We start from the raw sequence: 23,282 nt of genomic DNA, 5'->3' as shown, positions 1-23,282 counted from the left end.
GGAGAGGAAAATTCCCCCGAACCAACCCCAAAAAATTCCACGTGGGAAAGGAACGGCAACTTTTCCATAAAATCCAATGGAATTGAAGGAATTCCACGTGGGTGGCATCTCCCAGTCCAAGCTTGGAATGAAAAGAAAACTCCAAATTCCAAAATTCCAACCCAATTCCCACATCTGAGCTCTTCACATCCCTATGGAAAACACCCCAAAATCCACATCCAGCTGGGAATTCCGGGGGTTTTATCCAACAAATCCCAGTTTGGAAAACAAGGCTGTTGTTGTTGTTTTGTTGTTTTTTTTCCTAAACTAAATCCCTAAATATGGAAATACCAGGAAAAGTGGGAAAAGGGAGGGGTTTTGTCCCTCGGATCCGAGGGGGATGATCCTGAAGGAATTCTTGGCTTCAGCGATTCCTAAGAAAATAAATCCGGATTTTCCTGAATTTCCCCCCACACACTTATTTTTTTTTCTTTAATATATATAGATCTCTAAATTATATATATTTATAATTTCCCCAAGAAAATTCCCCAAATTTCCCAAAGAATTCTCCTCACTGGAATAAGGCCTGGAATTCTGCCCCTTGGATTCGTCTGGAATTCAGGAAGAAGCCCAAGGAAAAAGAGGATGAGAAACCAAAAATGAAACCAAACTGGCCCCCGGATGGATTTTGGGTTGAACCTCTGGAATTCCCAAAAAAACAATGGAAAACTCCATCCCAAATGGATACAGGAGCATGCTTGGGATGCCTGGAAGAACTCGAACCACGGAGGGAAGGATTGGGAACGGCCGGAATTCCCGGTGGGAATTGGGAATGGCTCCCAACCCTCCCTGCCTGCATCAGCTTCTGGAATTCCTATAAATTTTGGAATAATATCCCTCAAAACAACAACAGAAAAGGAAGGAAAAAAAAAAACAAAACAAAACAAAAAAAAACCAACCCAACCAACCCTCCCAAAGGAAAAAAAATTCCCAAAAAGTTTTGCTTTGGAGTCTCTGGGAACGTCGGGAAGGCCCAAAATTCGCGGGATGAGAAAGAACCAAGGTGGATTTTGTGTCTCAGTAACTGCAAGGTTTGGAAACTACCAACGGTTCCAAAGTCTGATTCCAACCAGAATCCAAGGGAAAAAGTGGGAATTTCCCGCAGCAATTCCCACCTCCCAGCCAAGGTTTGGGCGGCAGCCGATCCCTAAGGGAGAAAACCAAACCAAACTCAACCAGAACCGGGGATTTGCACTTCTCCTCCTTCCCCTTCCCCTTCTCCTGCTTCTGCTTCTGCTTGGGATCGTCGGAGTTTTGGGAACCTCGGGATGCGCCGCCTGCTCTCCCGGCTGGAGGAGGAGCAGGGACAAGGAGCAGCCATGAACTCGGGCTCACTAAACGCAGGATGGGGCTCGAATTCCTCTCTCCACGCCCCAAAATTCCGGAATTCCGGAGCGTTCCCGGCAAAAAGTTCGGTGTTGGCGAAGGCAGAGAGGAGTCGCTGAGTCCTTTCATGGTTTGTTTGTTTTTTGTTTTTTGTGCTGGTGCCAAAAAAATTTCAAAACTAAATACGGAAAAAAGCCAACAAAAAAAAAAAAAAAAAAAAAAAAAAATTAAGGAATTCTTCCCCCTTTCCCTGCCAGCTTCCATGAAAAATCTGGGAGCCAACGGAGCCGGGCTTCGGCCACCCCGACGCGGTCACTTCTCCCGGCAGGGACGGATGAGGAGTGGTGGTGCTGCATCCTAGAAAGCCTCGGGGCGTTATCCAGCTGGGATTAAAGCAGATTCCACGGAATTGTGGTAGAAAAGAAAGGATGGCAGAGCCTGGAAAAGTCCTCCCTCGGGAATTATTTCCACGTGGCCGACTGTGGGATGGAGCGGGGCGGGATCATGTCCAGGAGATACTCGCGCTGCCGCTCCACGGCTGAGGCCGACTTGTGCACGGCCAGCGCGGGGCTGACGAAGGGCAGGGCCCCACCTGGGGGACAAAGGGAACTTTGGGTCATGGAATCGCTTGGGAATAAGGGAAAAACAATAAAAAATCGCATAGAAAAGTAAGAGTTAAACTTGGATTATCCCACTGCAATCCAGCGCCAAACTCATCCCAAGAAACACAAAGGTTTTGGATCAAAAATCAGCATTCGAGCCCTCTGGAATTATGGAGTCATGGAATGGCTCAGGAATGAGGGAAAAATAATGAAAATCCACATGGAAAAGTAATTCCCACCCCGAAAATTGGGAATTTTGGGTGGTGATGACACCAACTTTCACCTCAAACCCTCAGCACCACCCCAGGAAAATTCCCACCCAAAATGTGGGAATTGTGGCGGTGATCCCAAGGAAACGTGGGATGCCCGGGGTGCCATACCTGTGCTGATGGGGTTTTTCTTCCAGGCAGCGCCGCCCTTGCTGCCGGCCCTGTCGGCGTGCTTGCCGGGCCGGCCGCCCAGCGCGGCGCTGCCCGAGGAGCTCTGCAGCTTGGGCGAGGAGCTGAAGCTGTGCAGCACCCCCCGGGACGCGCCCCGGGACAGCTGGCTGGAGCTCTGCGGGGAGCAAACACGGAGTCACCCGGGGTGCTGCTGGAACGCAGCACCTTGGGACTGGGTGGCTGTTGGGATTGGATGATCTTTGGGACTGGATGATTGTTGGGATTGGAATTTTTGGGACAGGATGATTGTTGGGACTGGATGATCTCTGGGCCTGGATGATTTTAGGGACTGGATGATCTCTGGGATTGGATGCTCTCTGAGCCTGGATGATTTTAGGGACTGGATGATCTCTGGGATTGGATGCTCTTTGGGCCTGGATGCTCCCTGGGCCTGGATGCTCTCTGGGCCTGGATGCTCTCTGGGCCTGGATGATCTTTGGGCCTGGATGATCTTTGGGCCTGGATAATCTCTGGGCCTGGATAAACTCTGGGCCTGGATGCTCCCTGGGCCTGGATGCTCTTTGGGCCTGGATGCTCTCTGGGCCTGGATGATCTTTGGGCCTGGATAATCTCTGGGCCTGGATGCTCTCTGGGCCTGGATGCTCTCTGGGCCTGGATGCTCTCTGGGCCTGGATAATCCCTGGGCCTGGATGATCCCTGGGCCTGGATAAACTCTGGGCCTGGATAATCTCGGGGCCTGGATGCTCTTTGGGCCTGGATGATATTTGGGCCTGGATAATCCCTGGGCCTGGATGCTCTTTGGGCCTGGATGCTCTCTGGGCCTGGATAAACTCTGGGCCTGGATAACCCCTGGGCCTGGATGATCCCTGGGCCTGGATAATCCCTGGGCCTGGATGCTCTCTGGGCCTGGATGCTCTCTGGGCCTGGATAAACTCTGGGCCTGGATAACCCCTGGGCCTGGATGATCCCTGGGCCTGGATAATCCCTGGGCCTGGATGCTCTCTGGGCCTGGATGCTCTCTGGGCCTGGATGCTCTCTGGGCCTGGATGATATTTGGGCCTGGATGCTCTCTGGGCCTGGATGCTCCCTGGGCCTGGATGCTCTCTGGGCCTGGATGCTCTTTAGAGCCTCAACAACAACCAGAAGCCCCCTCACCCTAGACCCAACCCGAGGCCCGAACCCCGCAGGCCACACCCCAGCCCTGGGACCCTTTTCCCTCAGGAAATGGCGGCTCTGGGCTGGTCCCTCACCTGCTTGAGCGCGTGGTGCTGCCCCACGGGCTCGGCCTTGGGCTGCCCGGGCGGGGCCGTTTGCTGCAGGATCCTCTGCTCGATCTCCTGCTCCTGCTGCAGGGCCTTGACGAAGGCGGCCTTGAGCCGGTTCGTGTGCTCGGCCTTCAGGGCCTTCTTCTGGTTGGAGGCCATGCAGGTCTCGCACATGATGGTGCCGTTCTTCTCCTCCCGCCAGCGGCACGTGAAGTCCGTGTGGCACTGGGCACACAGGTAGGGCTCCCGGCAGGACACGGCCACCGCCACCTTCCCTGGGGGACAAACATGGCGGGTCAGCCCCAGTGTGCCTTCAGTGAGGTTTAAATGATTTCTGGGAGGTTTAAATGATTCCTGTCACGTTTTAACCCTGCATTTCTGGAGGTTTAACTGATCCCAGCCAGGTTTAACCGATCCCTGTCACATTTAAATGATCCCAGTCAGGTTTAAGTGATCCCAGTCAGGTTTAAGTGATCCCCAGCCAGGTTTAAGTGACCCCAGGCGGGTTTCAGCCGGGTTCTGCCCCTCCCGGGCTCACCTTGGCTCTCCAGCAGGTTCTGCACCACCTCCTCCAGCCCCACCAGGTAGATGAACTCGTTGTTGGCGGCGCTGGGCAGGAAGTTCATCTCGGGCGCGGGCGGTTTGGGCGGGGGGATCTCCAGCAGGGTCTTCTCCAGCTGCTTGCGCAGCGCCAGCTTGGCCGCGGCCTGGCGGCTGCCCGGGGCCTCGCCCGAGCCGCCCAGCGCCGCGCCGCCCGCGGGGGCCGCGCCAGCCTGGGCCGAGGGCACCGCCGAGCCCTTGAGGGACGTGGGGGATGCCTGCGGAGAGAGACCGGAATGGATTCCCTGTGGGAGCACTGGGAACCAGGGACGGGATCCATGGGACCACTGGGAACCAGGGACGGGATCCATGGGAGCACTGGGAACCAGGGATGGGATCCATGGGACCACTGGGATCCATGGGACCACTGGGAACCAGGGACGGGATCCATGGGACCACTGGGAACCAGGGAACGGGATCCATGGGAGCACTGGGAACCAGGGGAGTCCCCAGTGCCACCTGCCGGGGCCGTGCCCGCCTGGGGGACGTTGATGTTGGTCATTCCCACCATTCCCACCCCATTCCCAGCAGGAATTCCCAGGAATGCCCACCTGGGGGATGTTGACCAGCAGGCTGGTGTTGGTGATTCCCACCCCATTCCCAACGGGAATTCCCAGCAGGAATTCCCGGGAATGCCCACCTGGGGGATGTTGACCAGCAGGCTGGCGTTGGGCACGTTGGCCACGCGGATCAGGCCCTGCTGGATGATCCTCTGGCCCTGGATCTGCACCGAGGGCACCGAGGCGCGCGGGGCCAGCAGCAGCGGCGGCGGGCCCGTGCTCGAGTGCTGCCGGATGGTGTGGATTTGCTGGGAAAACGTGGAAAAGGGGTTGGGAATTCACAGAAAAGGGGTTGGGAAAAGTGGGAATAAGCAAGGCAGGAAGAAAAAGAAACCATGGAATAACAACCGGGATGTTTTTCCCTTTCCCTCCAACCCCAAATTCCCGAATTTCTGAGTGGGCTTGCTGGGAAAACGAGGAAAAGGGGGTTGGGAATCCATGGAAGAGGAGGTTGGGGATCTATGGAATTGGTGGGATAGAAAGGATAATCAGAGGGAAAACCATGGAAAAGCAGGAATTGCCTCCCACCCCCTCTCCCAAAAAGCCCCAGGAGCCAGAACACCCTGAATTAACCCAAAACCCCGTTCTTATGGGAGCACATCCCACGGGATGCTCCCACCCACCAGAGGGGGGCAAATCCCGAATCTTTCCATGGAATGGGGGGGGGGAGCTCACCTGGGCCCCTCGGACCAGGGGGGGCATCACAATCTGGGGGCTCTGCTTGGAGGCGGCCGCTTGGCCCCCCCGGAGCAGCGGGGGCGGGAGCCCGGAGCCCGGGACGCGGCTGGAGGAGGGCTGGAAAAACGGGAAAAACGGGAAAAACCGGAAAACCGGTCAGAGTGGGGCTGGGGAATAATGGGGGAATAATGGGGGGAATAATGGGGGGATAATGGGGGAATAATGGGGGAATAATGGGGGAAATAATGGGGGAATAATGGGGGAAATAATGGGGGGAATAACGGGGGGAATAACGGGGGGAATAATGGGGAAAATAATGGGGGAATAATGGGGGAATAATGGGGGAAATAACGGGGGAATAATGGGGGGAATAATGGGGAAAATAATGGGGGAATAATGGGGGAATAATGGGGGAAATAACGGGGGAATAATGGGGGGAATAATGGGGAAAATAATGGGGGAATAATGGAGAAATAATGGGGGAATAATGGGGGAAATAACGGGGAAAAGGATGGGAAAGATGGGAACGGGGGAAAGTGGGTTGGGAAAGCTGGAAATGGGATAAAAATTGGGAGGGAAAGTGTTGGGAATTGTGGGAATGGGGAATGGAAATGTTGGGATTTGTGGGAATGGAAGTGTTTGGATCTGTGGAGGGAAAGGAAAAGCAGGGGAAAAAGGGGAGGAGGGAAGAAAAACATTGGGAAAAAATCCTGGGAGAGAAATCAGGAGAAAGGAGAAGCTCCAGGAGAAATCATGGAAGAGAAAAAGGAATCACAGAAAGGAAAAGATCTGGGAAAATCCTGGGAGAGGGAAAGAAAAAGCAGGAAAAGAAAAGGAGGAGGGAAGAAAAAGTTCTGGAGAAATCATGGAGGAGGAAAAGGAATGAGGAGAGAGGAGTTTGGAAAAGCTGCTGCCTGAGGATTCCTGGGATTCCAGTCCTCAAATTCCCTCCTAGTACTGGGCTGGGATATTCCCAACATTCCAAACTTTCCTCTGCATCCCAATCCTGGCATTTCCTCCTTCCCAGCCCCTGGGATCAGGGATCTCCCCCTTCCCCAGGATCTGGGATGTTGGGAATTCCATCCCATTCCCAGGGAATCTCTCAGCTCCTCCCTCTGGAATTCCTGGACACTCCAGCAAAACCCAACCCAGGTTAATTCACCCAAAATTCCAGAGGAATTGTTGGTATAAACTGGATTATTTGGATTAACTCCAAGATTCCCTGAAGGTTTTCCAGTTCCTCTGGAAGTGGTTCCACGGTAAAGATTCCCACACCTCTGGATTTGGGAATGGCTCCTAAAGGAGAGCAAATCCCTCCCTTTCCTGGAATTCTGGGGGTTTTCCAAACCCTTTTCCAAGGAAAATCCCTCGGGCTGGAGAAGTTTGGGAATTTGGGTCCCATTATCCCAGGAAAAAATAAAAGCAGGAATGTTCTAATCCCAAAGGAATCCAGGGGTGAGTGACAGCCGTCCATGGATTCCTGGAATTTCCTTCCCTGAGGATGCCAAGGATTTAATCCAGTCTGGAATGGGATTTTTTCCAACCCTGAATCCTGGGATTCCCTCCCAGAAAATCCTGGAATTCCCTCAGCAATTCCAGAAGGAATTCAGGGATTCCCTGACAGAGAATCCTGGAATTCCCTCACAGGAAAACTCCTGAGATTCCCTGAGCTGTTCCAAAGAAAATCCAGCAATTCCCTCCCAGGAAATCCCGGGATTCCCTCGGCAATTCCAGAGTGCATTCCCGGTTCCCCCCAGGAATTCCCTGGCTCAGCAATCCCACTGCAGACCCCATCCCTCCTTTCCCCGGCCCCTTATCCCTAACACCCGTGGGAGCTGGGCAACGCTGGCCGCTTTTCCCGGGAATTCCCGGCTTTTCCCGGGCTCTTCCCGGCTTTTCCCGGCTCCCACTGACCTGGAGGGAAGATTTCCCAGCGGGAACAGCCTGAGGGCCCCGCACCAAGGGCGGGGGCGTGGCCGCAGCGCTTCCAGAGGGGCCCGAGGAAAGCTGGAAAAGGAAAAAGCGGAAAGAGAGCAGCAGGAAAAGGCGGGAAAGGGGGAATGCAGAGAGCAGGGAGCACACGGCGAGAGCCCGGAGCATCCGAGGGAGCATCCTTGGGATTGGCGGGAGAATCCTTGGGATTGGCGGGAAAATCCTTGGGATTGGCGGGAGAATCCTTGGGATTGGCGGGAAAATTGGTGGGAATTCACAGGAAAATCCTTGGAAGTGGCACCCACTCCTCCTGGTCCGGTCCAGGGGAAAGGGTTTGGGAATTGGAGGGAAAATCCTTGGGAATTGGGAGGAAGATCGTTGGGAATTAGCAGGAAAATTGGTAGGAATTAGTGGGAAAATCCTTGGGACCTGGCAGGAAAAACCCAGGAAAGGGGAGACACCAGGGACTTAAAAATCCTGCGAAAAGGCTAAAAAATGCCAGGAAAAGGTTTAAAAAAATCCAGGAAAAGAGCTTCCAAAAATCCAGGGAAAAGGCCACAGCAGGGGGTTAAAAACCCCTGGAAAAGGGGCTGGGAATTCCTGGAAAAGCCGGATTTTCCTACCTTGGGCGCCGGCGTCTCCTTCTGGCTCTGGCTCTGCCGGAGCTTCTTGAGCAGCACCAGCTTGGCCTCCTCCAGCCTCAGCTCCTCCTGCAGCTGCTTGATCAGGCGCTCCCGCTGCTCCGGGCTCCGCTGGAATGCCAGGAAAACCCCAGGAAAACCCCAGGGAAATCCCAGGGGAAGGGCAGAGACAGAGTCACGGCGAGAATTCCCAACCGGGACTGGGGGGTGGGAGAAGTGAGGGGGGAGGGAGTTCTGAGGGGAAAATCCGGGAATTTTTCCATGAAAAAACTCATGGCAAAGAGTAAATGAGGAGAATTCCCAGCTGCAATTGGCTCCTGGGTTTTGGAATTGTGAATGACTGGGAATGGATGGAGCTGAGAGGGGAAAATGTGGCTGATCCTGGGTTTTCCTGACCCCAGCCCGGTTAATCCTGACCCAATCCTGGTGAATCCTGACCCAATCCTGGTGAATCCTGACCCAATCCTGGTGAATCCTGACCCAATCCCAGCTAACCCTGACCCCAATCCCAGCTAACCCTGACCCAATCCCAGCTAACCCTGACCCAATCCCAGCTAACCCTGACCCAATCCCAGTTAACCCTGACCCAATCCCAGCTAACCTGACCCAATCCCAGCTAACCTGACCCAATCCCAGCTAAGCCAGAGCCAGCCCCAGCTCCTCCCAGCGCTCACCAGCAGGGCCTCGGCGCCGGGCTCGGGCAGCGCCAGCCGGGCCAGGCCGTTGACGCGGGGGCTCGAGGGCTCGTTGTCCGACAGCACGATCACATCCGGGGAGGGCACGCGCTGCTCCCGCCGGCACTCCCTGGAGCCACCACGGAACAGCCGGGAACGGGTCCGGATCCCCAGGGAAACAACCGGGAACGGGTCCGGATCCCCAGGGAAACGGGGAGCAAACCAGGAATGGGGTCAGGATCCCCAGGGAAACAACCGGGAACGGGTCAGGATCCCCAGGGAAACAGGGAGCAAACCCGGGAATGGGGTCACTGCAGGGGCAGCAAACTGGGAAAATGGGGAGCAAATCCCAGGGAACATGGGGAGCAAATCCCAGGGAACATGGGGTCAGTGCAGGGGGAGCAAATCCTGGGAACGGGGTCACTCCAGGAGCAGCCTTTCCAACACTTTTCCAGCCCTTTCCCAACCCTTTTCCAGCCCCTTTTCCATTCCTTCTCCAGGGTTTCTCCAGTCCTTTCCCAGCCCTCTTTCCAAGCCTTTTCCAGCCCCCCAGGGAATTCCAGGGCTGGGAAAAGGGCCCGGGGTAGGAATTTCAGGAATGGGAGAATTCCAAAGGGTCTGGAACGCCCTCTAGAGGGCACAGCGAGCCTGGGAAACCCCAAATCCAGGGAATCCCCAAATCCAGGGATTTCCCTCTGGAAGTGGCACGGGTGGAGCATTCCCAGCTTTTCCTGGGAGCCGGAAAACTGGGATTGACCGGGTTGGGATAAAGGCTGGGAATGAGAAATTCCCAACTCCCAAACTCCTGTTCCTGCTGGAATTTCAGGAATTCCACTGGCAGCTCCAAGGAAATGGGGCTAGGATGGGGTCTGGATCAGCAGGAATTGCCCCTGGAATGGGCTGGGATTCTCTTCCCAACTTTTCCACCATTCCAAAGGAAAAAACAGGAACGTGGCACCAGAACCTCCCAAAAACTGAACTCCAACTCCACCCCAGCCACATCCCGATAAAAACCAGGATGAGAGGGGACCCAAACCCTCCCCCAGGCCCAAGAATTCCCGGAATCCCAAGGAACCCTCACCCTTTGGATGTGCTCATGTCCACGGGCTCATCCCCGGCTGCCGGCAGCTCCACCTTGATGGTGGCTTTGACCTCCCCGCTCTTCAGCATTCCCGGGATTTTCCCGGCTCCGGGATCCGCTTTGATCTTCATGTCCCCCTCGGCGCTGAGCTCGGATCCCAGGATTCCTTTGTCCATCCTGAGTTTTTTACTGTCGGGCTCCGGGTCCCGCTCCAGGGCGCGCTTCTGGCTCCGGGTGCGGCATGAGTCCTCACTCATGGTGAGGGCCTGGGGGAGCGGCCAGGAAAGGGTTAAACACGGCGGGAATGGCGGGAAAAACCACCGGGAAAACATCCCGGGAAAAGGTTAAAAACACTGGGAAAACATCCCCGAGGAGAAAGGGATAAAAACACCGGGAACGGCACGGGACAAATCCCGGGAAAGGGTTAAAAACACCGGGAACGATGAGCGGGAAAAACATCCCGGGAAAGGGGGGAAAATCCCCGGGAAAGGGGTTAAAACATCCTGGAACAGGGAGACATCAAAGGGTTAAAAAATCCTGGGAAAGGAGAGGCAACGGGGAATGGAAAAGCCCTGGAAAATGAGTGAAAAATCCTTGGAAAACGGGGTAGAAGGTCATGGAAAGGGAGATATCAAGGGGTTAAAAAATCCTGGGAAAGAAGGGGGGAAAAAATCCCGGAAAAATCCCGGAAAAATCCCGGGGAAAGGGGAAAAAAAATCCGGGAAACGGGGGGAGGGAGGGGGGGGGGAATCCCGGGAAAGGGGAGAGAACGGGGAGTTCAAAGTCCCGGGAAAAAATTCCCCGGAAAAGATCCCGGGAACCGGAGGGAAGAGGGAGGGGAAAATGCTGGGAAAGGGCTGCAGAACCCCGGGAAAACGGAGACACGAAAGGGTTAAAAATCCCGGTATTCTGCGATGGAATTCCTGCATTTCCAACCCGGACAGAGGAACAGGAAGGGCTGGGAAAGGGACGGAAAAAAAGCCTGGAAAATGGGCTGGAAAATCCCTGGAAAAGGGAGGGGAAAACCCGGGAAAAGTGAAGGAAAAGGGCAGGAAAAGCCCCGGAAAAGGGGAATTCTCAGAGTTTTTCCTGCTGGAAACCTCCCTCGGGAGAATTCCAGTGCCCAGGGCAAGAAAAGGGAGAAAAAGGGGAAAAAAAATTCCTCCAAAATCCCAGGACAACCTTGGAAAAGGAGGATTTGAAGGATTTTCCAGGAATGGGAACGCGGTTGGATTTGGAGGGAAATTCTCAAATAAAATCCTGATGAAAATTCCAATAAAATTCCAAAGGAAAAGGAGAAACTTGGGCTGCAAATTCCATCTTTTCCCACATCCTGAGAGTCCTCTCCTTCGGCTCCCAAAATTCCAGCAGCTAAAATTTCAGGAACAGAAAATTCCCAGAGGTGGAAAAGTGGGATTCCAACACTTCCAAGTGTTTTCCATGGATTTGCTGCTCCCGGGGATTCCCAGGAGGAATTCCTGGATACCCCAGCCTGGGATCGTCCAAAAGTTCCTGGGAATTCCCTTTTCTGGGAATATTTTTCCGAGATTTCCCAGGAAAATCCATGGGAATTCCGGGCTGAACGATGCCAATCCTCGGATGCGGCAATGCCAGGGGAAATTTCCAAACTTTTCTTTGGGAATTCAGTGCCAATCCCACGTTTTCCACCCCAAACTTCGGGATCCCAACAGGTGGAAAAGTGGGATCGGGGCCCTGGGAAAGCCTCGCTCCCGCTTTTCCCGGGATTTTGGGGTGGGGATTCCCGGAAAAGGAGAGGGGGAGGGGAATCCCCGGATCCCGCTGGAATTCCCGAGCCGGCATTCCAAGGGTTAAGCGCTGCCATTTCCGCGCCATTCCCGAGAAATCTCCGGGAACAAAATGGCAGCGCTTAACCCTTGGAATGCCGGCCGGGACCGGGAATTCCCGCCGGGAATCCCGGGCTGGCTCCGCTTCCCGCCATTCCCCGCGGGATTTCCCGCCCCCGAGCCCGCCGGGATTTTTCCCGGTTTTCCCAAACTTCCCGGGAGTCATTCCCGAGCTGGGAATTCCCTGAAATTCCCGGGATTCCCTGCCCTGGGATCCCTCTGATTACCGGGATTCCCAGCGGGATTTCTCCCCGTTTTCCCAAATTTCCCAGGAGTCATTCCCAGGCTGGGAATTCCCTGAAATTCCCGGGATTCCCTTCATTCCGGCCAGGATTTCTCCCGATTTTCCCAAACTTCCTGGGAGTCACTCCCGGGCTGGGAATTCCCTGAGATTTAGGGGACTCCTTGCCCTGGGATCCCTTTGATTCCCAGGATTCCCACTGGGATTTATCCCGATTTTCCCACCCTCCCCCCCCAGGTCATTCCTGGATTATCCAGGACTGGGAATTCCCGGAGTTTGTCCCAAATCCCTCAGGAATTACCCCAAGGTTCCTCCAGAGCTGGGAAAAATTTGGGATCAAAGCCCTGGGGCAGCTCCAGGAATTCCAGCCCGGGAATTCCGGAGCCTCCTGGGTGGAATTTTTATCCAAGGGAAGGGAAATTTTGGGGGAAATTTGGGAAATTTTGTGGAATTCCCACAGGAATTTGGGGAAAATCATCCTTCAAATTCCTGCTCCTGGAAGTTTGGAGCTCCAAAGGCTCAGGAAAAGTGGGAGAGGAGAATCCCAAAATTCCACTGGAGTGGGAAAACGCGGAGCAGAGGCTGCCTGGAAAAATCCAGAGGGAATTTCTGAGGATTTCCTGGAACTTCTGTCAAATTCCAGGTGAATTTTCCCTGGGGGGAGCTGGAATTCCAGGAGGAATTTGTGGGATTTTATGGGAATTCTGGGAATTCTCTGGTTTCATTGGATCAAAGCCAGGAAAAATCCTGAAAAATTCCTCTTTTCCCACGGGAATTATTCCCAAATAGTTCCCAGCTGGAAGGTTCAGGACACAGGGACTGGGATTCCCGGGTTGGGATTTTTTGGGAATGCAGAGAGGAAATCCAGGAGCAGAATTCTCAACAACTTCTGGGATTTTCCAAGCAAATCCTCCCGCTATTAATTAATCATTAATTAATCATTCATTAATTATTTCTCCATTGTTGATTTTCCATTCCAAACTCCTCCTTTAAGGGGAAAAACTCCAAGATTCATTTGTTGGGAAGTGACTGAAATATTCTTGGATCGATTTAAATATTCATTAGGGTATTCATATATTCATGAGTTAATTTAAATATTCCTGAATATATTTAAATATTAATGAGGAGTTGCAATCGGATCTTTCCCAATTAATTCCTCATTAAGGAGGGAATTTCCATCCTTAAATGTTCCCATTTTCCAGCCGGGAATGGGGAAATTCCAGGCTGGGAATTCCTTGGAATTGGGATCCCAGAGATTCCCGCCGGGAATTCCCTCCCCAGCGGGATCACCCCAGAGAAAAGCGGGAAAAGCAGCAGGAGAATTGGAATTCCCAAGGAATTTTCTTATTCATCCATCAAAATTCCTCAATTTTTCAAAAAATAATTTCCAAGGAATTCCGGAGCCGCAGGATCCCGGGACAATCCCGGCCCCTTCCCTGTCCCGGGAATTCCGGAGCCACAGGATCCCGGATCCCAGGACAATCCCATTCCCATCCTGGGATCCCAGCCCCCAGGATCCCCGCGTGGGATCGGGGCGGATCCATCGCAGGAGAAATCCTGGAATTCCTGGAAATCCTGGGCAGGAGAGACTGGGACGGGACAGGGGAGAGGGGACAGGCGGGGCCTGCCCGGGGGAGCCCCCACAGGGGAGATGGGACAGGAGAGACCCCACAGGGGAGATGGGACAGGTGAGACCCCACAGGGGAGCCCCCACAGGTGACATCACAACAGGGGAGACCCCACAGGTGACATCTCCACAGGTGAGATGGGACAGGTGAGACCCCACAGGGGAGATGGGACAGGTGAGACCCCACAGGGGAGCCCCCACAGGTGACAGGGGAGCCCCCACAGGTGAGACCCCACAGGGGAGACCCCACAGGGGAGATGGGACAGGGGAGACCCCACAGGTGAGATGGGACAGGTGACATCACAACAGGGGAGCCCCCACAGGTGACAGGGGAGACCCCACAGGGGAGATGGGACAGGTGAGACCCCACAGGTGACATCTCCACAGGGGAGCCCCCACAGGTGACATCTGCACAGGTGACATCTCCACAGGTGACATCTGCACAGGGCAGGGGACACCTGAGCAGGTGGGACCCGCACGGGGCAGGTGGGACCTGCCCAGGTGAGCCCAGCCCGGGCGAGCGCTCGGCCACGGCTCCAAACCCTTCCCAAATCCCAGATCCCAAAATCCCCAATCCCATCCCCGCTCCAGGCCTGCCCAGTCCCGCAGGACAAATCCCAGCAGGAATCCAGGAGCTCTGGATCCTCTGGAATTCCCCAATCCCTTGGAAAATCCGCGAGACTTCCTCGGGAATTGGCTCAAATCCCTCAGGAATTCCTGGTTATTTTTGGGAAAGCTCCTCTTGGAGCTCCTCTCCAGCTGTTCCAGGAGAAAATTCCAGGCCTGTGGCATGGCAGAGATTCCCCATCCCATAAAATTCCCAGGAATCCCGGGAATTGCCAGCTCCTACCTGTCAGGGAAGGTCATGGGGTCCCGCCAGGATGAGCCAGAGCTGAGGATCCTGCGGGAACAGAGAGGGGTGAGAATCCTGGGAATTCCAGGAACTCCCACATTCCCGAGGGAGGCAGCCGGGGTTTGGGAATGCTGGAACAGAGCCGGATTTGGGAATCCCAGAACAACGGCTCCACCACAAAAATGGGGAATATCAGCACGGCACAGCCCCGGGACGTGGGAATCCCACGGTACAACACAATCCTGGGAACCGGGATTTGGGAATTCTGATTCATCCCACGGATTTTCCAGACACTGAAATCTATGGCACTCCCAGATTTCCCTTCATTCCTGGTTTCCACCCATGGAATTCCCAGATTTCCATCCGTTCCCGGTTTTTCTGGGCCAGGAGCAGCTCCCGGAGCCTTCGGCCATTCCCAGGTTTTTCCGGCTGCTCCAGCCCCGTGATCCCAGGAATTCCAGGGGGAATTAGCAGAGCTCACCCGGAGCTGTTGGTGGTTAAGAGGATCTGGAAAAATCCCAGGAGATCCTTTGGAATTCAGAGCTGCCCCGGCTGCCTTTCCCAGAGTTTGGGAAGCTCCGGGGATCCAGGAGAGCTGGAATTCCTTGGATTTCACTGGGAATTCCTGGAATTCTGGAATTCCAGCTGTGTTAAGGCTTGGGATTCTCAGGAAGGAGCCCCCAGTTGGATCAGGACTGGGAAAATCCTGGAAAAGTTTGGGATTTATGGGAAAAACTGGAGAGGGAGGGCAGCCTGGAAAAACCTGGGAATGTCCCTGCCTGATCCCTGAGCTCGTTCCCACCCCAGAGCATCCCAGAATTCCATGAATCCAAGGGAAAAGAGGGATTCATTCCCTTTCAGGATTCATCTCCAGCTTCAGAATTCCATCAGTGAAATCCCTGGTTCGGATCGGGAATTTTGGAATTTGAAACATTCCCAAAACACCCCAACTTCCATCATTCCCAACTTCCATCATTCCCAACTTCCATCACTCCCAGCTTTCCATCATTCCCAACTTCCAGCCCCTTTCCCACTGATCCAAGACCACTTCCAGCCTCGTTCCCGAAATCCCTGGCAGATCCCAGCCCCTCTCCCAAAATCCACAGCTTTCCTACCGATCCCAGCCCCTTTCCCGCAGTCCCAGACACATTCCAGCCCCTTTCCTGCTGATCCCAAGCACCTTTCAGCCCCGTTCCCAAAATCCAAGGGATTTTGCCACTTCCCTCTCCTCTCCCCACATCCCTGGCAGACTCCAGCCCTTTCCTGCTGATCACAGGATGATCCCAGCCCTTTTCCCAAAAACCACAGCAGATCCCACTGCTCTTCCCGCTGATCCCAGCCCGATCCCAGCCCGATCCCAGCCCTTTCCTGGTGATCCCAGGCCGATCCCAGCCCTGTCCCGCTGCTCCCAGGCCGATCCCGGCGCTGCCATCCCGATTCCCAAAGGCCTCTCCCTCTCTCTCCCTCTCTCGCTGTCACTTCCTGTGCCTCTCCCAGCTCCGGTTCCCGGCAGGACGGAGCGGTCCCGGAGCCCAGAGCTGGGATTGGAGCATTCCCGGGATTTGGGACAGCTCGGGAATTCCAGCCCGAGCAAGGCAGCGAAATCCCGGACAAGCCCAAGGAAAACCGGGCAGCGGGCTGGGAAAATCCTGGAAAAGCAGCCAGGAAACGCTCGGGAAAAGCCGGGATGCGAATCTCAGTTCTGATCCCGAGCGAGGCATTCCGGGCTGGAATTCTCGTGCGGGGCCACTCCCGGGAAAAGAGTGAGGAGATGCTCGGGAAAAGCCGGGATGTGAATCCCGAGCCCGCATCCCGGCAGGATCCCATCCCAGCCCGGGAACCGCTCCCGGCCGCAATTCCCGGCTGGAATTCTGCAATTCCCTCTGCCGACCGTGTGCTGAGCGGGGCCGGGATCGTCCCGCATCCCCCCGGACCCCCGGGATTCCCGAGAGCTCCCCGGGGCAGCGCATCCCGGTGCGGATCCCGGTGCCGGTGCTGGTCCCCATCCCTGTGCCCATCCCGGTGCGGATCCCGGTGCGGATGCCAGCACCGATCCCGATCCCGGGCAGCGCCTCCCGGTGCGGATGTGGATCCCGGTGCCGGTGCCATTACCGGTGCCCCGGGCGCAGGAAGGGCGGCCGGGGACTCTTATTGTGACACGGCCCCGGCCCGGCCCGGCCGCACGGCCCGGCCGCGGCCACCGCGGGGCTCCGGCACCGGGGGGCACCGGGGGGCAGCGGCCGCGGGGACAGCGGGGGGGATCGCGGCTCCGGACAGCGGGGATTGACCCCCGGGGACACCGGGGAGGGTCGCGGTGACCGGGGGGTGACCGGGGGGTGACCGGGGGGTGACCACGGAGTGACCGGGGGGGTTCCGGGGGGTCCCCGTGTCCCCCCCGAGTCCCCAGCGCGGAGCGCGGGGGGGAGCGGGCGCGGAGCGCTCGGGGCGGCGGCGGAGGAGGAAGAGGAGGAGGAGGAGAAGGAGGAGGAAGAGGAGGAAGAGGAAGCAGCCCGGCGGAAAGCCCGCAGCAACTTTCCCAAACAAAAGCCGGCGGCGCCCCGGGGCGCTGGGCGGGCGGCGGAGTTGGGGTTCCCGGGGGGACGAGCCCCGGGATCCCGGAGCGGCCCCGGTGCCGCGGGCTCGGGGCTCACGGGCGGCCGGGGCCGGAGCCGCGGCCAGCGGGACTTTGCACTTTCCGGGCTGCCCGCACGGCCAGGAAATGCCGGAACTTCCCCGGCAGCTCTCCCGCATCCCGGCCTCCGTTCTCCCGAAACCCCGGCGGTGCCGTCGCTCCGGTACCGGAGCCAACAAACGCCGGCAGAACTTTTACCGGGAGAACTCGCAGGGCGCCGCTCCTGTAGCTCCGCGCCGCATCCGCAGCGAGCTCGCCCCGCGCTCCCGGCTCCGCTCCGCTGTCCCCACGCCGGCCCCGCCGCTCTCCCGCTTGTTGCGGCGCTTTCCCGGGGGCTCCCGTGGCCGCCGCGGCTCCCGGTGCCGATAATGCGCTCCTCACACATGGAGTCGCGGCGGCACCGGCAGAGCATGCGCGGGGCGGGGCGGCCGAGCGGCGGGGCCGGCGGAGGGGACGGCGTGGGGACAGCGGTGAGACAGCGTGGGGACAGCGGGGGATAGCGGAGGGGACGGCGGGGGACAGCGGGGGGACAGCGAGGGGACGGCACCGGGACGGCACCGGGGCCGCTCCGGGCCGGGCCCCTCACGGCGCTGCGGCCGCCGCCGCTTCCGGGCGCGGCGCGGGGGGAGCCGCCGTTGTGTCGCGGGCCGCCATTGGCCGCGGGGGTCGCGCTGATGATGAGAGGAGGGCCCTGATTGGCTGGAGCGGCGGGCGGGGGGCGCGCGGGCAGCGCCGCGCTGGGAGAGGCCACGTGGAGAGAGGGGACAGCGAGGGGACAGCGAGGGGACAGAGACAGGGGACAGAGACAGGGGACAGAGAGAGGGGACAGAGACAGGGACAGAGACAGGGGACAGAGAGGGGACAGAGACAGGGGACAGAGACAGGGGACAGAGAGGGGATAGAGAGAGGGGACAGAGAGAGGGGACAGAGAGGGGACAGTGAGGGGATAGAGAGAGGGGACAGTGAGGGAACAGAGAGGGGAGAGACAGGGGACAGAGAGAGGGGACAGAGAGAGGGGACAGAGGCAGGGGACAGAGACAGGGGACAGAGACAGGGGACAGAGACAGGGGAGAGACAGGGGACAGAGACAGGGGAGAGAGAGAGGGGACAGAGAGAGGGGACAGAGAGAGGGGACAGAGACAGGGGACAGAGAGAGGGGACAGAGAGAGGGGACAGTGAGGGGACAGTGAGGGGACAGAGACAGGGGACAGAGACAGGGGACAGTGAGGGGAGAGACAGGGGACAGGGGAGAGACAGGGGACAGAGAGAGGGGACAGAGCCGGGACAGAAGGAACAGAGAGAGGGGACAGGGAGGGGACTGTGATGGAACAGCGAGGGGACAGCGAGGGGACAGCAAGACAGGGGACAGAAGAGCCAGAGAGAGGGGACAGAGGACAGAGAGGGGACAGAGAGAGGGGACAGGGAGGGACAGAGAGGGGGGACGGAGGGGGGGCCGATGGAGCGGTGGCTTTGGGGGGCGCTGGGACGGGGTCAGGGCCCGGCTCCGATCCCAAAATTCCCCGATCCCACAAAAGCTCTGCAGCCCCAGGACTGCCCCAGGAGAACCCCCGGCTCCAAAGCCCTCCCGGAGAATTCCCCAAATCCCAGGAAATTCCCTGAAAATTTCTGAGCTCCCCAAATCCCAGCAGATTCCCCCCAAATCAGCGCCCGGCATCCCCAGGATTTTGGGCAAAGACTTCTCCAGGGCAGTTTTGCTGGAGCCAAATCCAAAATCCCAAATTTCAATTATTTCCCACCAAATTAATGGCAGAAGGAATTGGGAGCTGTGGGATTATTGATTATTAATTATCATTCCCAGATCCCTGCCGTGCTTTTCCAGCTCATTCCCATTTTTCCCTCGCCCTCCTGTTGCCCCAGTCCAAAAAGAAATCCCTAAAAGCCCGAAATTCCCAGAGTTTGGAAGGAGGATTTGGAAGGTGGAATCCAGGCAGGATCAGGAATCCCAAATATTCCTGAAGGGGGGGAACACGGGGATGATCCCAGAGAAAATCACCCCAAAAGCTGGAAAATCCTATGGATGCCACCCTAAAAGTGGGGAAATTCCATGGATACGACCCTAAAACCTGGAAAATTCCATGGATATCACACCAAAACCTGGAAAAATCCAATGGATGCTACCCCAAAGTGATGAAAATTTCATGGATATCATCCCAAGGCTGGAAAAATTCCATGGATGCCATCCCAAAGGTGGAAAATCCAATGGATCTCACCAAAAACTTGGACAAATCCAATGGACAGTGTCCCAAACCTGGAAAGTTCCAGGGATATCACCCAAATTTTGGGAAAACTCCATGGATTCCATCCCAAAACTTGGAAAAATCCAATGGATGTCAACCAAAACTTGGAAAATTCCATGGATGCCATCCCAGAACTGGGAAAATTCTATGGATAACGCCCCAAAGCTGGAAAATCCAGTGGATATCAACTGGAAAAATCCAATGGATGCCACTCCAAACGACAAATTCCATGGCTACCAACCAAAACTTGGAAAATCCCATGGATGCCATCCCCAAATGGGAAAATCCAATGGACATCACCCCAAACTAGGAAAATTCCACCCCAAAGCTGGAAAAATCCCATGGATGTCACCCCAAACAGCTTCCCTGGATGAAATCCCATCCCACGGAAAGCGGGAATGTCCTGGGATGGGAGAGATCCCAAAGTTCCTCAGATTCCTTTGGGATTCCTTCTCCACTTTTCTGCCTCATTCCAGAGGCTCCCAGGGAAGGTTTTGGGATTTCCTGGCTCTTCCCTCAGGGAGAGGCGGGACTGGGGAGGGAATTCCTGCCTGGAATGGGATGGGAGGGAATGGCAGGGAATTCCCGGGGAAGCTGTGGCTGCCCCCGGCCCCCGGGAATGTCCAGGCAGGGAAGCATCCAAGGAAAACCTGGAGCTGCTTCCGGAGGTGCAAGGAGTTCCAAAGGAGCTGGAGAGGATTTGGGATGAGGGACGGAGGGGCAGGAGCCAGGGAATGGATCTGGGATTTGGGAATCCCAGGGCACAGGGAATGGATTTGGGATGGGAATTCCAGGGCACAGGGAATGGATTTAAACTGAGAAAGGGGAATTTGGGTGGGATTTTGGGCAGGAATTCCTGGCTGGAATGGGCTGGAATTCCCAGAGAAGCTGTTGGGATCCACTGCAGACCCCCAGAATTTGGGATGGACCCTTGGGATCCACTGCAGAATCCTGGGATTTGGGACAGAACCAAGGATTTCACCCAGATCCCCGGGATCCACCACAGAGCCCGGATCTTCCCAGGCTCTCAGCTTCTCCTGCAGGTTTTGGGGAAAAGCCCCGGATTTGGGCAGTTTGGGACAATCCCTGCGGTTCTGCCCCAGCCCCTCGGGTTTTCCAGGGAATCCCAGGGTTTTCCAGGGGATCCCCAGCTTTTGGGGCAGACCCTTGGAGTTCTGAGGAACCCATTCCCAAGCTTTCCAACAGATCCCTGGATTATCCCACAAATCCTCGGTATTCACTCAGAGCCGGGGGTTTTCCAGGAGAATTCCAGGATTGGGGGCAAACCCTCAGGATTTCCTGCAGAGCCTCGAGTTTTGGCACAAATCCCTGGATTTTGGGACAGCCCCTCAGGTTTTGCCCTCGGGTTTTAAAGCAGAGCCCCAACTTTCCCGACAGACTCTCAAGTTTTGGGACAGACCCTCAGATTTTGGGACAAACCCTCAAATTCTGGGACGGACCCCCGGATTTTCCAGCAGAAAATCCCTTGAGTTGTCCAGCAGACCCCAGGATTTTCCAGCAGAGCCCCGAGTTTCCCTGCCACCCCTGAGGTTTTCCAGTGCAGCCCCAGCTTTCCCTTCAGCCCCTCAGATTTTAGGACAAACCCTCCAGTTTTAGGCCAAACCCTCGGATTTTGCCCCAGACTCTCGAGTTTTCCAGCAGCCCCTGGGATTTTCCAGCAGATCCTCAGCTTTCCCTCAGCCCCTCAGTTCTCCCAAAATCCCTCAGCTTTTCCTGCATCCGTTTTTCCCTTCAACCACTCAACTTTTCCTGTAACCCTAAGTTCTCCTCAAACCCCTCACCTTTCTCCAAACCCCTCAGCTTTTCCTGCATCCGTTTTTCCCTTCAACCCTTCAACTTTTCCCCAAACCCCTCAACTTTTCCTGTACCCCTCAATGTTTTTCCCCCAAACCCCTCAGCTTGTCCTGCATCCCTGTTTTTCCCTTCGACTCTTCAACTTTTCCCCAAACCCCTCAACTTTTCCTGTACCACTCAGTTTCCCCAAAACCCCTCACTTTTTCCCAAACCCCTCAGCTTTTCCTGCATCCATTTCTCTTTTCAACCCTTCAACTTTTCCTGTACCACTCAGTTCTCCCCAAACCCCTCAGTTTCCCCCAAACCCCTCAGCATTTCCTCACCCGTTTTTCCCCCAAACCCCTCAGCTTCTCCTGCATCCCTGTTTTTCCCTTCATCCCTTCTCCTGCATCCCTGTTTTTCCCTTCATCCCTTCTCCTGCATCCCTGTTTTTCCCTTCAACCCTTCAACTTTTCCCCAAACCCCTCAAATTTTCCTGTACCGCTCAGTTCTCCCCAAATCCTTCAGTTCTCGCCAAATCCTTCAGTTTCCCCCAAACCCCTCAGCATTCCCCGCACATCCCCGCTCCTTTCCCCGCACATCCCCGCTCCTCTCCCCGCTCCTTTCCCCGCACATCCCCGCTCCTCTGCCTGCACATCCCCGTTCCTTTCCCCGCTCCTCTCCCCGCTCCTCTCCCCGCACATCCCCGCTCCTCTCCCCGCTCCTCTCCCCGCGTTTCCCCGCCCCGTGCCCAAAACTTTCTCCGTGTTTCCGGAGTGCCGCTCCGGGCCCGTCGCGCACCGGGGGCACCCGCGGCGGCCCCGCCGTGCCCGTGGCTCGGGGGGGCTCCCTCGGGGCTGCCCGCGCTGCCCGCCCGGCCCCGAGCCGTGCCCCGGTGGCCCCGGTGGCCCCGGTGGTGGCCCGTCCCCTCCCCCACTCCCCTCCCCCGCCTTCCCAAGGCTCTGGCACCAATAATCCGCCTTTGCTGACATGCTCTGGTGGCTGTGCCTATCGGGCAACTCCCAGGATGCACTCCCGCTCCTCCCTGGCACCCCCTCACCCGTGCCCACCCTCCCCTCGGACTTCCCAACCTTTTCTTTTTGCCTTTTTTTTTTTTTTTTTTAGCTTTTTTTTTATTATTATCTCCAACCCCCCCCGCTCCCCCCCCCCCCACACACACCCGGCCGCACTTTCATCCCCCGTGAACCCCCCCTGGCGCTTCGGCGCTCTCACTCAGCCCGGCTCGCCGCGTCCCTCACGGGGTCCCCCCTCGCCATGGGCGGCTTTTGGCCGCTCCCTTCTCCCCTCACGGCCGTGCCCCTCACAAACCGCCCCGGATCTCCGTCCCCGGCGCTGCCCCGAGCCCCGAGCCGCCCTCGGGGGGAAGGGGGTGTGTGTGTGGGGGTGTCCCCGGGTCCCCGTCCCCCCCGGGGGGGCTGCTGAGGCGCGGGTGTCACTCACTGTCCGGAGCCCCCTCAGAGCCGCCTCCTCCTCCTCCTCAGCGGGGCCCGGCCCGGACTGGGGCCGTGGGGGGAGGGGAGGCGGCTCCCTCAGGTGGCCACTGACAGGAGGGGGGGGCGGGGGGGGCTGCGCGCGCAGGGGGACCCGCCCCCCCCCCACTCGCCGTCCCCCCCCATCCTCCCGCCCCTGCCCCCCCTCCCCCTCCGTGCCCGCCCCTCTCCCCCCCTCCCCTCCCCTGTGCCCCCCCTCCCCTCGCGCCCCCCCCCCCCGCGGGACCCCCCCGTTGCCAGGCAGATTTGGGACACCCTCGCGCCCGGCCACGCCCCCTGCCCAGGCCTGGGGCGCTGCGTTGGGTGGGGTTTTTTTAATCTTTAAACTAATGATTGGCAGCCGCGTCGGCAAATAGGAAGGTGGGTTGCCTGCCGTGCAGCCAATCGGCGCGAAGAGTCAGCAGTAGCCCCGCCCCCGTAGTAAGCAGTGATGAAAAGGCGCGGTTTGTTTTTGATCGACGGTCATATTGACCAATCAGCGGCGCGACCCCGTGGTGCGCGCCGCGGCCCCGCTGTGAGGGAGGGAGGAGGCGTGGTTTGTATTTGATTGATAGCTGAAACATCCAATAGTGTACAGGGTTCACCCAGGAGCAGCCAATGAGGGTGCGGCCCGCGGGCAGGGGGCGGTGCAGCGGGCCGGGCCCGGCGGCTCGCGGCCGTTCCCCCGGGGCCGGGCCGCGCTGGCTCCTCCCGGGGCCGGCT

At 57.2% G+C, this 23,282-nt stretch overlaps 1 protein-coding gene across 2 annotated transcripts; it reads right to left on the bottom strand.

Moving 5' to 3' along the window:
- Positions 1-1,739: 1,739 nt before the first annotated feature.
- On the bottom strand, positions 1,740-22,666 carry GATAD2A (GATA zinc finger domain containing 2A). 2 transcript variants are annotated; one of them, XM_036399567.2, is made up of 12 exons: positions 22,531-22,666; positions 14,383-14,433; positions 9,800-10,065; positions 8,719-8,848; positions 8,027-8,155; positions 7,386-7,478; positions 5,469-5,588; positions 4,874-5,041; positions 4,172-4,451; positions 3,619-3,908; positions 2,348-2,522; positions 1,740-1,957 (listed from the first exon to the last, which is right to left on the bottom strand). In XM_036399567.2, the coding sequence occupies exons 3-12, from the start codon at positions 10,054-10,056 to the stop codon at positions 1,827-1,829; spliced, it is 1,773 nt and encodes a 590-aa protein (XP_036255460.1). In that variant the 5' UTR covers positions 10,057-10,065; positions 14,383-14,433; positions 22,531-22,666; the 3' UTR covers positions 1,740-1,826. The 2 variants fall into 2 exon arrangements, with proteins under 2 accessions (XP_036255460.1, XP_036255459.1); XM_036399566.2 differs by lacking the exon at positions 22,531-22,666 and adding an exon at positions 17,216-17,398.
- Between the last annotated feature and the right edge of the window lie 616 nt (positions 22,667-23,282).

This window comes from Molothrus ater, chromosome 26 (genome assembly GCF_012460135.2).
Source record: "Molothrus ater isolate BHLD 08-10-18 breed brown headed cowbird chromosome 26, BPBGC_Mater_1.1, whole genome shotgun sequence".
NCBI classification, from domain to species: Eukaryota; Metazoa; Chordata; class Aves; order Passeriformes; family Icteridae; genus Molothrus; species Molothrus ater.
Note: the sequence above shows the minus strand (reverse complement) of the source record. Positions and strands in the feature narration are given on the sequence as shown.